General features: G+C 37.7%; 5 protein-coding genes across 5 annotated transcripts; 2 read left to right on the top strand and 3 right to left on the bottom strand.

Annotated features, from left to right (window-relative positions):
• Positions 1-3: 3 nt before the first annotated feature.
• Positions 4-1,581, bottom strand: LOC129794819 (juvenile hormone acid O-methyltransferase-like). The gene is made up of 3 exons (XM_055835689.1): positions 1,438-1,581; positions 766-1,370; positions 4-271 (listed from the first exon to the last, which is right to left on the bottom strand). The coding sequence occupies exons 1-3, from the start codon at positions 1,494-1,496 to the stop codon at positions 90-92; spliced, it is 846 nt and encodes a 281-aa protein (XP_055691664.1). The 5' UTR covers positions 1,497-1,581; the 3' UTR covers positions 4-89.
• A 369-nt stretch (positions 1,582-1,950) lies between these two features.
• On the bottom strand, positions 1,951-3,058 carry LOC129795238 (juvenile hormone acid O-methyltransferase-like). Its single transcript, XM_055836324.1, has 3 exons — positions 2,994-3,058; positions 2,320-2,924; positions 1,951-2,159 (listed from the first exon to the last, which is right to left on the bottom strand). Exons 1-3 carry the CDS (start codon positions 3,056-3,058, stop codon positions 1,969-1,971), a joined length of 861 nt encoding a protein of 286 aa, XP_055692299.1. The 3' UTR covers positions 1,951-1,968.
• Positions 3,059-4,959: 1,901 nt separating this feature from the next.
• LOC129794817 (rab-like protein 6) lies at positions 4,960-7,910 on the bottom strand. Its single transcript, XM_055835687.1, has 3 exons — positions 7,530-7,910; positions 6,429-7,468; positions 4,960-5,547 (listed from the first exon to the last, which is right to left on the bottom strand). The coding sequence occupies exons 1-3, from the start codon at positions 7,651-7,653 to the stop codon at positions 5,119-5,121; spliced, it is 1,593 nt and encodes a 530-aa protein (XP_055691662.1). The 5' UTR covers positions 7,654-7,910; the 3' UTR covers positions 4,960-5,118.
• Positions 7,911-8,752: 842 nt separating this feature from the next.
• Positions 8,753-9,768, top strand: LOC129794816 (trypsin-like). Its single transcript, XM_055835686.1, has 2 exons — positions 8,753-8,931; positions 8,986-9,768. Exons 1-2 carry the CDS (start codon positions 8,815-8,817, stop codon positions 9,661-9,663), a joined length of 795 nt encoding a protein of 264 aa, XP_055691661.1. The 5' UTR covers positions 8,753-8,814; the 3' UTR covers positions 9,664-9,768.
• A 231-nt stretch (positions 9,769-9,999) lies between these two features.
• On the top strand, positions 10,000-11,204 carry LOC129794815 (39S ribosomal protein L39, mitochondrial). Its single transcript, XM_055835685.1, has 2 exons — positions 10,000-10,200; positions 10,270-11,204. Exons 1-2 carry the CDS (start codon positions 10,131-10,133, stop codon positions 11,187-11,189), a joined length of 990 nt encoding a protein of 329 aa, XP_055691660.1. The 5' UTR covers positions 10,000-10,130; the 3' UTR covers positions 11,190-11,204.
• The last annotated feature ends 2,583 nt before the right edge of the window (positions 11,205-13,787 follow it).

The following is a 13,787-nucleotide window of genomic DNA, read 5'->3' as shown; positions in this document are numbered from 1 at the left end:
TTTATTTATCTACATTTTCTCGTTTATTGCCCCTTCTGTTTATAAAACATCTCAATCAATAACAGAAAACACACAAAAATCATTAAAATTTATTTCTTTTTTGCATAAATTGTTAAATTCTCCATGATTGGATAGGCATTGGGTTTGCTATCATCACGACATTCCCCAACAATATTGAATGAAATGCCCATTTTCACTTGATCCTCAAGCAATTCTTCCTTCTCCTCCTTAGTCATGTTGTTTGGGAAGTCAGGAAAGGCTCTAAGGCACTCTGAAAACATAAATTATGTTGTAGAAAAAAATTATTCATTTTTTTTAACCCTTTGGCATCCGCATGAAACATTGAAAAATTCGTTTTTTTTTCAAAATATTCGTTCTGTCTTTTCTAAAAATTAAAACGTTTAAAACGTCTTCCATGGTGTCTTGTAAGAAAATTTAATAAAATGACTTAAATAAGTTATTAAAATTATTTAACCCATGGAGGATTTTGCTAGGCAAATGACAAATGAGGGCGTTGTTTATTGTACGAATATACAAACGTGAAACATTTTATTTTCTAAAATTTTACTGAATTTACTTGTTTTCTGAAGTTAAAAAATGCATTAAATTGATTCAAGAGAGGCCAAAGAAGACGTTTTAGCTCAGAAATTTCCTCCAAGAGCATCCATAGAATGAATATCTTCATAAAAATAACCCATGTTTCAATGTTTCTATGTTTCACGTGGACGTGAAAATGTTAACATGCTCTTGCATACTAATCCTAACCTCTAAAGCTATCAATTGTGGGAAAATCGCAATTATAGTCATCTTTTTTAACGAAAACATCACAAAATCCAATTGATTCCAGAAGATCCCTGATTGTCATTTCTGGATTCGGATCCTCACGGTAGGGAAACACAAAAACATCACGATAGTGCTTCAAGTGGTCTTCCCATTTTGGGGTATTGATAAGTTGAAAAGCAGCTTCAAAAAAAGCTGCAGTTTGTGATAAGATAAGCAAACACTCTCCTCCCGGTGCTAAGAGGTTGTAAACATTTTCAAAAGCCTTTCTCTGATCTTTCACGAAGTTTATGCAGAAACTCGAAAAGATTTTATCAAAACTACCATTTAGGGGTTTTTCAACATCAACTCCAATGTCAATTTGCATAAAATCAACACGCTCCACTCCATGGAACTCCTTTCGGGCAAATTCAAGCATTTTTGGGGATAAATCAGTTAGAAGGAGCTTCCGGTAGTTGCGAGGAAGTAAAGGGAAAAAACATTGATGCATGACGTCACCAACGCCACAACCAATGTCAAGGACGCGCTCCCCGCCACGCCAATCAAGCCGTCCGCCATGTTGTTTAACTAAATATTCAGCACATCCACATCTGAAATTTAGTTTTTTCCTTCAATTTTAGGGATATTTTTAAAGATAATTTTGAATAAAATCTCAACCTTATTCTTTTTGTTGGAGAATAGTTTTCTGGAGCACCAAAACTATGGGGAGTTGTCATTTTCTTGTGCACTTGTTCACTCAATAACTTTTCCAGGAAGACTGAATTTGGTCTCAATGGAAAAAAGAGTCAAAGTAGATAGGAAGTTTATTAGAGAAAAGATAGAAAATCAGCTATTAGATAAGAAGCGTGTAGACTAAAGTCTATTAAACGGCATTAACAATGTGATGAATAACAAATTTCAATGTAGCAATAGAGTTTTATAAATGAACTTAAATGATCCATAAAGATGAGTTGATAAATAAGTTTCTTTTACTTAATGGAAACTAATTACAAATTCTTACAATGAATGCCGACTTGGTAATGAAAATAGAAACAATAAACTGATTAAAATCAGATTTTAAATGTTTTGAATTTAATAATTCGTTAAACAGACAAGCAGCGCCACTACTTTGACGCTTCGCATGGCGTCCATTTTATGGGGGAATTATGGCGTTAATAATCACAAAAAATATCAAATTAGAACCTTTTATTAGCTATTTTCAGGCTTTTTTGCATAAATAGTTAAATTTTCAAAAGCTTTCTGAAGAATGGGGCGATTTGGATCATGAAGCTCCTTAATTACATTAAAATGGATGCCTAGCTTCACTCTGTCTTCGAGTAGTTCTTCCTTCTCCTCTTGTGACAAGTTGCTTGATACATCTCGCATGCATTTCAGTGTTTCTTTATAAATATACAAAGGTAAAATCAAATTATTTTGCCAAGAAATTAATAAAAAAGCTTTTATCCAGAGCTCCAAAGAAAACATAACCTAAAACCACTGGACACCTTGGAGTTCTGTGGTAGTTTTAGGTTAGTTTTCTGTAGACATCTTGAAATTTACCTCGAAAATCATCAACGGTTGGGTATAAATGAAAGAATTCTTCTTTCTTCACGAAAACATCGACAAATCCAATGTTCTTGAGGAGTCTCCCAATCGTTTCCTCAGGGTTTGGATCCTCTCTGTAGGGTAAAATGAAAACTTCCCGATGATGCTTGAGGCGTTCTGCCCATTTTGGTGTTTCAGCAAGTCGAAAAATAGTCTCAAAAATTGCCGCAGTGGACATCAACACAATAAAACATTCACCACCCGGTGCAAGTAGTTTGAAGACATTTTCAAAAGATTTCACCTGATTCCCCACATGCATGAAGCATAAGCTTGATAGAATTTTATCAAAACCACCATTAAGGGAGCTTTCGAGCTCCTTCTCAATGTCCAGGAGCATAAAATCAACATGATCCACTCCTTGGAACTCCTTCTTGGCAAATTCAATCATTTTTGGAGAGAAATCAGATAAAACAAACTTTTGAAAGTTGCGCGGGAGTAAAGGGAAGAAGCATCGGCGTGTTACGTCACCAACGCCGCAGCCAATTTCAAGGACGCGTTCGTTGTCACGCCATTTTAATTTTCCACCATGACGCTTTATGAAATAATCAACATATTCGCACCTGTAGTGAAGAAAACGACTTTAAACTAGACTAGAATTAACTTGAACTGGATTTTAATGCAAAACAAACCTAATATCACCTAATTTTGCATAAAGTTCAGGTCTATAGGTACTTTGGGTAAAAGAAATCGCCATTTTTTGCAAAATTATCTGCACCGTCTACAATTGAGTACTTAACAATTGAAACTGAAGTATTTTTAACGCGAAAATACCTAGAATAAAATACTTGAGATTGATCATCTCTCAAAAAAAAAATGCAAGGGGCAAACAACTAAGGGATATGAGGGATAAGAGAACGTTATTCAAGTAAAAATTCTGACGACTTTATAGAATATTTTGAACGTTTCAAACTAAAATTACCCGAATTCGGATGAGAAGAAAAGAACACAGAACTTTGTGCTTTCTAGCGACGTTTTGGCTTTGACTTTTGTACCTAATTTAAATCAATACTGGACGAATTTGGACGGTTTTCCTCCCCTTTTTCCAAGTTTTTCTAGTTTAATAAACCCATGGAGCACCAAAAAGCAGCAAAAAAGTTTATTTTCTGTCTGTAAAGCTTTGGTTTTTGTATTAATGAAGAATATTTTGTTTATAAAGTTTATAATAAAACTTTTTAATTATTAATTAATCCATTTCGATACACTTTTATAAATAAAATTTTAGGTTCTTTTTCTTGGTATATCCGTGGCTATTCATTATTGTGAAATAAGATTATTCAGAGAAAAATGGTACTATTTTTTGCCATCTATTTTCTGGCGTCAGAAGAGTTTATTTATCCTTTTTCAGTTCTAATAATAAACGTAATAAACTAAGTAAAGTTGTTTCAATCAGGGTGAATTCTTTTCTCCCAAAAGAAATTTCATTTATTTATTCAAAAAATATTGTAAGTTTTGTCATTTTGCAGCACTCACAAAAGTTAGCCTAAGTCAGTTAGCCCATTCGCGTCAATCAGGTCATACGCAGAACTTAACGTGAAACATTACATGTTCTTGAATTCACGCATAAGTGAAACATTTTCTTGACTCATAAGTGAAACATTTTATTTTCGCGAATTTTTCTGAATTAAATTATTTTTCAAAGTTAGAATTGATCTGAATTCACGTAAATAAGGCTAAGGAAGACGTTCAGGCTGAAAAATGTTCTTTAGAAGCTTTTAGAGTTATTATCGTGATAAAAGATTACATGTTTCAATGTTTCTATGTTTCATATGGACGCGAAAGGGATAATCTTAATAATTTTACTGATTTTGCTCAATTAAAAATGTATTGAATTCTCCTAGAAGGGGCTAAACAAGACATTTCGAGTGTACATAAATGTTTTAATTTTAAGTATGCGTCCATAGTACAACTATCCATGATTAAATAGATAAAATGTTTCATGTGGAAGTAAAAGGGTTAACAAGTTTCTATGGTTTTATAGGACGTTTCATTTGCAAAAATCAAATGCGTTGACATTATAAAGTAATTAAAATTCAGGAAAATGATGGGTGAGAAAGGGTTAAAACGATCTGTTCTCTTTTCCCTCTAAATATTTTTATAAGGGCGTGTTTATGTCTATTTCTATTTTTTTTTAATTATTGTCCTCAAAGGGTTAAACTATACATATATCAAAAGAAATAAAAATGGAATATTTTCCTGATTAAATGAAGGGGTTTCCTTACTAAAATAATAATTTGTCTGACTAAAAGATTTTTTCACTTAAACTCCTCATTCATCTCGAGAATTTTTCATGTTTTTCAGTCTCTAATCACCCCTTGTTGAAAAACTTTCTTCGAAATAATAAGAAAATTGATAAGAAATTATTAAAAACAAACCTCGGAGGGGGCTCCTAATCTACTGAAATAAATACACAGCCATGACAAACATTGAGATACATTTTTATTTAGCCCCCAATTCATATTAGCTGCATGCGTGGGGGCCCTTAAAATGGGAAGCAGGTACATAATTTAATTATTCAAAGCAGCCTTCAATTTCAAATCCCACGTTGTCCTTTAAAAGAAGAATTTAAAGGAAAAAAATAAAACAAAAATACAAAAATTTAAAATAAAATAAAAAATTGTTTATTTAACGTAAAAAAAATGTCGTTGGATTGGAATCTCAGGGTTAATAAAATCAGGATTAAATTATAATAATAAAAAAAATAATAAATCAACAAAATCTCTTTTAGTGGAGAGGAAGGGATGAGAATTTGGGCGTTTAAATGCATTCATAACCATCGGCAGCTGGTTGAATCTCCTCCAAATCTCGTGATTTGCGCTTCTTCTTCTTCTCACGCTCCTTCTTGTCTTTCTTCTCCTTCTTCTTCTTCTGCGACTTCCTCCTTTCCCCCGGCTCTGCTTCCCCATCCAGTGGGACATCTTGGTGAATGCTGGCTGTTGTGGCGGAATCTTCGCCACCTTCCGGAGATCTCCGGTGCTGTACACTCGAATCCATAATCCACGAATCAAAGTCTGAATCATCCTGAGGAGCTTTCTTTGCTGGTTTTGTTGGTAATGTGTCGAGTTCGTCGCTGGATGCTGCTGAAGGGGGTTCCTGTGGAGCTCCCTCCGTGGGGGCTTTCTTCACCATCACCACGACATCCTCCTCATCGTCCTCATCGGCCAATTCATCCTCAAAACGAGCAACCTGGAAAGGAAACAAAAGAATTTCTTCGATTTCTTTGGGGAATTCAAAGGGGTGTTTAACTGGCAAATAATTTAGAATATTTTACCGAATCGTCCGAATCTTGACGAATAATCAAATTGTTGACAAATAAATCCGAATCTTGACAAAGACTTTGAATCTTTTTGTAGAAGAATCAGAATCTTGACGAATTCGAATTTTAAAAAATAATCCGAATCTTGACGAATAATACGAATCTCGACGAATAATTCCGAATCTTGACAGACTTCGGATCTTGTGAAAAAATCAGAATCTTGACGAATTCGAATTTTAACAAGTAATCCTAATCTTGACGAATAATACGAATCGACGAATAATTCGAATTTTAACAAATAATCCGAATCTTGACGAATAATTCGAAACTTAACGAATAATTCCGAATCTTGACAAAGACTTCGAATCTTGTAGAAAAATCCGAATCTTGACGAATTTGAATTTTAACAAATAATCCTAATCTTGACGAATATTTCGAATCTCGTAGAAAAATCTGAATCTTGACGAATAATTCCGAGTCTTGACAAAGACTTCGAATCTTACAGAAATATCAGAATCTTGACGAATTCGAATTTTAACAAATAATCCGAATCTTGACGAATAATTCGAAAAGACGAATAATTCCGAATCTTGACAAAGACTTCGAATTTTGTAGAAAAATATGAATTTTGACGAATTCGAACTTTAACAAATAATTCCGAATCTTGACAGACTTGGAATCTTGTTGTAGGAAAATCTGAATTTTGACGAATTCGAATTTTAACAAATAAACCGAATATTGACGAAAAAATCCAAGATTTTCGTTCAGATAAACACCCCTTGGGAGAATTATTTTTTCTCTTTGAACCTACCTGAGGATTCCCGCCTTCGTTGTCACTGTCAGACTCATTTCCACCACCGCCAATGCGGATGTTGGCTTTAGCCGTTGGCGTTACGGGGCAATCATCGAAGAAATCCTTGTCCAACCCACCACCACCTTCAGGGCAGAAATCCTCCACGCTGCTTATCTTCTCCACGTCATTCACACTCAATTGCCCCACATCCGCTACCAGCGTCGCGGCGAGATTCCGCTGTGGCTTCTTCTCCGGCGCCAACACCTGCGCACCCGGAATGACAATTGGTTGCCCCCCACCGACAATGATACTCTTTGTGGGACGAATTTCCGGTGGTTTGGAGTCTGCAATTTGCCTGCGTCGGCTGACAAGTTGATCGAGGAATTGATTGTAGTCCGAATCCCCAGATTTGAGGAATTCCGCAATTTCAAACCCACAAATATCCGCATCACGACGATTGCGCTCAAGTTGCGCCATCAGTGTGTCCCGTTGGAGTTTGAGGAAGGGCAGCCCGAGGAATTTGTGCAGGAGCCGCAAGCCGAAGCCATTGCGCATGGAACTTTCGCCGTAGAGCACTTCGCCGGGGCGTGTGGACTGGAAGCCTTCAATGAGAGCAACTGCCTGACCCGAAGACACCACACGATGGTGATTCATGTCACAGTGATTGCCCAGGACGAGAACGGGAATCTCCGGCGGGATCTTGGGCAGTTCCCGCGAAACGTACTCAAAGGTCCACGCCTTGGTGATGTCCATCATGAGGACAACCCCATGGGTGCCCTTGTAGACATCCAGGAATTCCGCATCGAGGGCTGGTGTCTCAGCCGGAAGGGCATTTGTGGCCAATTTGAGGGTTGTCTGTCGTGCTCGTGCCTTCCCACGATCCACAACATCCCACACCTCAACCTTCACCACATCCTCCGTGGCTTTGAAGCTCCACTGAATTGATGCCACCTGAATCTGCTCAGTCGGTGTGTACGTCTCCAAGAAACTCCGTCCCTGGAGGCGTTCCAGCAAACAACTTTTCCCCACATTTCGATCTCCTTTTATGATTATTTTCACTGCAAAGAAAAACATTTAAATCCCTTCCGGAAGTCTCCCAAAGAGAAGGATTTTCCTCACTGTTGTACTGAACACCCCGGGCAAATTTCTTCTGCAGCGATCCCGCCATTGTGTGTCCAGCAGTCTCAGGGAGCCCCACTGGGGCATCAGCCTTATTGGTGAGTTTCTTAAAGGCCGAAAACATCCTGGAAGATTTTTCTCTTCTTCACAATTTTCCCTGACAGATGGTTTGGTTACAATCTCTTTTTCATTTCCTCCCAAAAATTTTCCCCGCAGAAAGATTTTCTTTTCTTCAATTTCTTAAGTACTCTGGAAAACTTTTTAAGCACAAAAGTTGTTTTGGAAAGAAAATTTTCCTACTTTTCCACGGGAAAAGGAGATTTTTCACCCACACAGATTATCTATATATTGGTTTGTCCAATATTTACACGGATTTCTAAAAGATTCATAATGTTAGGTTAGAAATCCGAATAAATATTGGACAAACCAATATTTTGCAAAATGTACCAAATATCCCGGCGGGACCACCATCACTGATTGTGGAAACACTGATGTGCTGATAAAGTGCCAACGCGTTAGGTCTTTAGGGAAAGTTAAGCACTTTTAGATTTTCTACATGAAAATCATTCATAAAGCGTCCAGAATTTGATTTATAATAGATAAAAATGTTCAAAATCCTCAAAATCTCTCCGTAGGCTCCGTGGCCATTGAGGATATTACGGAAGGAGGCAAAATGTGTTTTATTCTTCAATTTCTTTTTGAAAAAGGCATTTGAAAGGTTTCATTGGCACCAAAAATTGCTTTTTCGGCCCTTTACTTTTCCAGAGAGTGAGTAATTCGCAATCTTTTAATATCTGGCGCTGTTCAATGTTAATTCCTCAAACTAAAAATACTTCAAATATAAGTATTTCGAGAGAAGTTAGTTCAGTTAATCTTGCAGTTTGGACGCTCTGACTTTCTAAGGTATTGGAAACAAGCTGGAATTTCCGAATATTAAAAGGAAGGATTACATTAAAATCCTTCAAAACTGTCCACCCGAGTTTAACGATTAAGAGTCCACTTGAAGAAAATCTGCTATAAAGTGCTTAAACTACTTAAACTTAATCTTTTAAGCTAATTTTTGCAAAAGTAATTGCAAAATGCACTTAAGAACAATTATTAAAGTTTGGCATGAGTGGCACACTTCCTGAGTTTTTTGGGTGAGTCAACCAAAGCACTTGAAAACTACTACTTATCGAACTTTTCTTTTTAATATAAAAGCCCCAGAAAATAATGCAGAAATCACCAGTTTTGTTTCTTCTTTCCCTGAGAAAGTTTATTGGAAAGTTAAGTCGCTCCTGTAGGGATGAAATTCTTCCTGTGCTCTATCTTCCTTCTTGGCTGTGCACTTGCAGCTTCTGCAGCATCTTTGACCAAAATTATTGGTGGAGAAAAGACTAAGCCTCATGAATTTCCATACATGGTGAGATTTTTTTCGAAAGATAAATTAAATTTAAATCATTAATTCTGCGTTTAGATCTCTCTGCAATGGGATAATGAATATCCTCCAATGAAGCATTTCTGCGGTGGTTCTCTCATCAATGAGTCATGGGTTCTAACTGCTGCTCATTGCATTAATGCCTTCAGTCCTGACACTGAGGTCGTTGCTGGAGCCCACAGAATTGATAATCCCGATAAGTTTGAGCAGAGAAGATACCCAAAGAGGACTTTCATTCATGAGGAGTTCAGCGGGAAGGTTGGACCCCACGATATTGCTCTTATTGAAGTCAATGAACCATTCGAGTTCAATGATCAAGTCACAAATCTTTATCTGCCAAGTGAAGAACCCTACTACCCAACTGGGTATGCCACACTCACAGGTTGGGGCTCCACATCTAGTCCGGTGTCATCATACCCCGGAGAACTTCTCAAGGCTGACCTACCAATTCTTCCCGCGGAAAAATGCTTCAATGACTACCCAACAACTCCATTGGATAAAACCAACATCTGTGCTGCGGAACCCGATGGGTCCAAGGCCATGTGCGGTGGTGATTCCGGAAGTCCTCTTGTGCAGAAGAATGCCAATGGAGACGTTCAAGTTCATGGCATTACCAGCTGGTCTTGGATGCCATGTGGAGCACCAGGAAAAACCGGTGTCTATGTCAACGTGATGTACTACCTCGAGTGGATTGAGGAAAAAATTAATTCTGAATAAGTTTTTTCTCTCCTCCTTGCATTGAAACGGCTGAAACTAATGACTTTACTTAGCAACATTTTGTTAAGAATTATCAGCTAATAATAAACTTTAAATTCAGAAGCATTTAATGTGTAATTATCGCAGATTTATTTCTCTTAAGTGGCTATAATGAGAACAGAGGTGATCGCCGCCCATGTAGTAAAGAAAAATTAATTTCTTTGCAAATTCAAGAAAGTGATTTTTTTGTGGTATCGGCTGACGGCCGTTATTTTGGGGGTGAAAAAATGAAAAATCCTTCCTAGTCCGGCCGGGATAATAAATTAGTTCTTCATGAAGTTAGCTTCAAATGTGTTCTTCAACCAACTTCACGCATATTTTGATTAACCTCACTTCTCGCAGCTGTTTGGTGAAAATTATTTTTCATTTGCTCAATTTCCTTAATTTTCTTGCATTTAACACGTGAAAACTCGTTAAAATAGTTGAAAATGAGCCTCCACACAGCTCTCCGGAGTGTGCTAACGCTGAATTTATCAAGAATTCAGCTAAATATCAAAAGTAAGAAGACCTTTCCGGGAATCTCCTGGCCATGGAACATCCACAATGATCTTTTCCGCCTTTTTTCAGGACAAATTTCCTACGCGGAAATTTCTCGACGTCGCAGTGAGTTGTTTAGTGCAGAGAAGCAGGCACAGAAGGAGAAAATTGGACGAATTGAGAGGATTGAAGTGAGATACTTGGGGCTCCCACAGGATACGACCCTCATGATGAATAGGGGCTTGTCAACCCCTTACAATTGTGCTCAGCACATCAGTGAATTCCACTGCAAACGATCCGCTTTGGCATTGATTGATGGGAACATCCCGTGGGATATGCATCGTCCCCTTCCGGATTCGTGCACACTGCAACTGCTCACGTTCACCTCCCCGGATCCCCATCATGTCAATCGAGCCTTCTGGCGTACGTGCAGTTTCCTCCTGGGTGCCGTCCTGTCGTCCACATTCAAGGATGAAGCGCACCTGCAGCTACACAGCTTCCCATCGCCCAACTACCGCTCCGGAAGCTTCATCTACGACGTCTCCCTGGCGCAGGCGGACTGGTGCCCAACTCTGCAAGAGCTGAAGACTCTCTCGGCCGAAATGGTGAAGTTGGCGGCTCGAAATCTTCCCATTGAACGCCTTGAAGTCTCGCACGAGCTTGCGCGGGAAATGTTCCGGGAGAATCCATTCAAAAGTCAACAAATCCCAAATATTGCGCAGAAAAATGACGGGCAGGTGGTGATTTATCGTGTTGGGGAGCACGTGGACATCAGTAGGGGTCCCATGGTGACGTCTACGCGACACCTGGGGCGCTGCTCGATCACCTCAGCCCATCCAGTGGGACGTTTGGATGACTCCCTGCCACTCTATCGCTTCCAGGGCGTTGCTCTTCCTCCGGATTTCATTATAAATCACATTGCCTACGGGATTCTGGAGAATAGGGCGAAGAAATTAAATCCAGCACGATTGCCCACGGAAGAGGAGCAAATTCAGGCAAAACTTGCTTAGAAATTAGAACTTTTTTTTTAAAATAAAATCTTAATATATAAAGCTGAAATGTTTGTCTGTGGCACATGAACTCCTCCTAAACGGCTGGGCCGATCTTGATGAAATTTGGTATGGGGGTAGAGGGGGTCAATACGAGTTGCAAGCGCTATATGGGATTCCGCCCCCTCCCCCCTTTATAGCGCCCCCACAGAAAAACTGATTTTTTCCCATTTTCTACCTGCTGAAGGGTCAGATAACGGGATTTTTTTATTTTAAAAATTTTTCGGGGTACCGTATTATTCATCCCCCCTATTAATATACGCCCCCTTTTATGGCTTAAAATGGAGGTTGCTCACACGTGATTGGGGGCTCGGGTTGACTAGTAAAATAATATTTAGAAATGAAAGTTTTGGTTTATTTTATCTCAAATCTTGATATTTTTTAGCAGACTTTAAGATCATTTCATCGATAGTCCATTCCTTAAAATCTATCAAGGGGTTCAGCAAATACAGCAGCCTAAAAAACTCAACGTGTTTAATTTTTAATGAAATAAAATGGCTAAGATTTGACCAAGGGGTGTTTATCTGGCGAATATTTTGGCGAATAATCCGAAGATTAGCGAATAATCACAATGTTTCCGAAGATCTGAATATTCTCATTTTCAGATAGAATTTAGTACTGCTTCAGCTTGAATTTAGTACTTTTTCGGTTATAATTTACTATATTTTTGATTAGAATTTTTGTATGTTTTCGATTAGAATTTAGCATTTTTTTAATTATTGAATTACCTTCTGAGGATTAAATTTTAAAAAGTAGGTACTAAATTCTAGCCGAAAAAGTACTAACTTCAGTAATTAAATGTTCTAAATTTAATTCAAAAAAATATTGAGTTCTAGTTGAAAAAGTATACAGAATACAATGGAAAAAGTACTAAATTTAAGCCTATAAGGAAATATATTTTATAATTCAAGTTCATTATAATTTTTATACATTAAAAGTTTAAATTATACAATGTAATTTTTTATCATGGCATTGGTTAAATACAAATTAGTGTTACAATTATGCCTAATATTTCAAATTTTTTTGTCAGTTTTTATTAAATTCGAAAAATATCCAGACTTGAAACAAAGGTCCAAGAGACTAATAAGATCTGCTTTTTCCAATGTTGTGTTCAGTCGGAGTTCATCATTAAAACCGTCTCTCCACCTCCTCACGAACTAACAACCAAAGGTACATTCGTGAAAAGAGACACCACGTCCAAACTCACTAACACATAATTCTCCGGCAACTTCATTCCCCAGAGACAAGTTTCATCACCTCCTGGGAGTTTTTTATGTTGAATGGGCTGTCACTTAGGGGCAATAGAACCCCCGCTACAAATTTTGCGAGAGCATACGTGGGACTGCCGATGTATGAGACAACCGGCCTCAAGGGAACACTATCCTTGTGTATTTTCGGGAACCCGTAGATCCTGGGTGCGATCGCCGAGTATGTAGTGATTTTCATCTTATCATACAGCCCAATTTTTCCTCCTTCAAAAAGTCTTGTGACTAATTCATTGTTTTTTTTTGTTTGCAGGCCGAAAGTTGGGTCGCGTATCTTTTTGTACGTTTGCTCATCCTCCGATTAATTTCTCAAATTATTAAGTTTTGAGTGTTGTTTGAAGACTTTGTCTTGGAAGACACTTTGGCTCGAGAATTACCATGTTTTAACAATTCATTACGGAAGAATGCGTCATTGTCTGCAGTCGTATACTGCATGTATGCAGCCTTCACCACATGAAAGAAAGCGCTTATAAGGCACTGCAGATTACAGCAGGATTCTTTTGGCGTGGAAGCGTCATTGCGGCGCATTTTCTGAATATCCATTCCTTTTGGGGGCCACCAAACGTTTCCCCCTCTTTCCCAAAGAGATGGAATAACAGCCAATTCGGTTTTTTTTCTATTGGCAGAAGTTTTTGCAATCTTATATGGCATTTTTCTTAACAAATATTGTGTATGTTACACTGAATTAACACCAAACGCACCAAACAGAACTAGACGCTCAATGACATTGCATTGCGCCGTTGACATTTTATCCCAATAAAAATGTTTAATAGAATTTTCCACGGAATTATAACGACAATCGTGACAATTTTATAGAGAAAAAAAAACTGAGAAGTCAGACATTCATGGGCACTTTGCAAAACAATCATTTAAAAATTATTAAAGAAGAAATAGTTGGGGAACGTGGCCCAACTGCGAACGGCGCTTAATTCCGACCGCCCTTTTTTTCTCGTAAATGACTAATGTTTCACTACATTATGAAGATATTAATCCTTTCGCGTTTTTTTGGGTCATACGCTGACCCAAACATGCCACATTTTATTTTTTCAATTATTTATGATTTTAATAAATTTTTACAGTTAGAAAAGCATCAAATTCACGCAAGAGGCCAAAAAATACTTTCTGACTGAGAAAAGTTCCTTGAGAGCATTCATAGAAAAAATATCGTAATAAAAGAACGCATGTTTCAATATTTTTATGTTTCACGTTGGACGCGAAAGGGTTAAAGTAAGGTAATGTTAGCGTCTAAAAAACTGAAGCATCATAACCTCAAAAAAAAACCAAAAGAAGACCT

Source organism: Lutzomyia longipalpis, chromosome 4 (assembly GCF_024334085.1).
Source record: "Lutzomyia longipalpis isolate SR_M1_2022 chromosome 4, ASM2433408v1".
In the NCBI taxonomy this organism is placed as follows: domain Eukaryota; kingdom Metazoa; phylum Arthropoda; class Insecta; order Diptera; family Psychodidae; genus Lutzomyia; species Lutzomyia longipalpis.
This window is presented reverse-complemented; position numbering and strand designations above follow the sequence as displayed.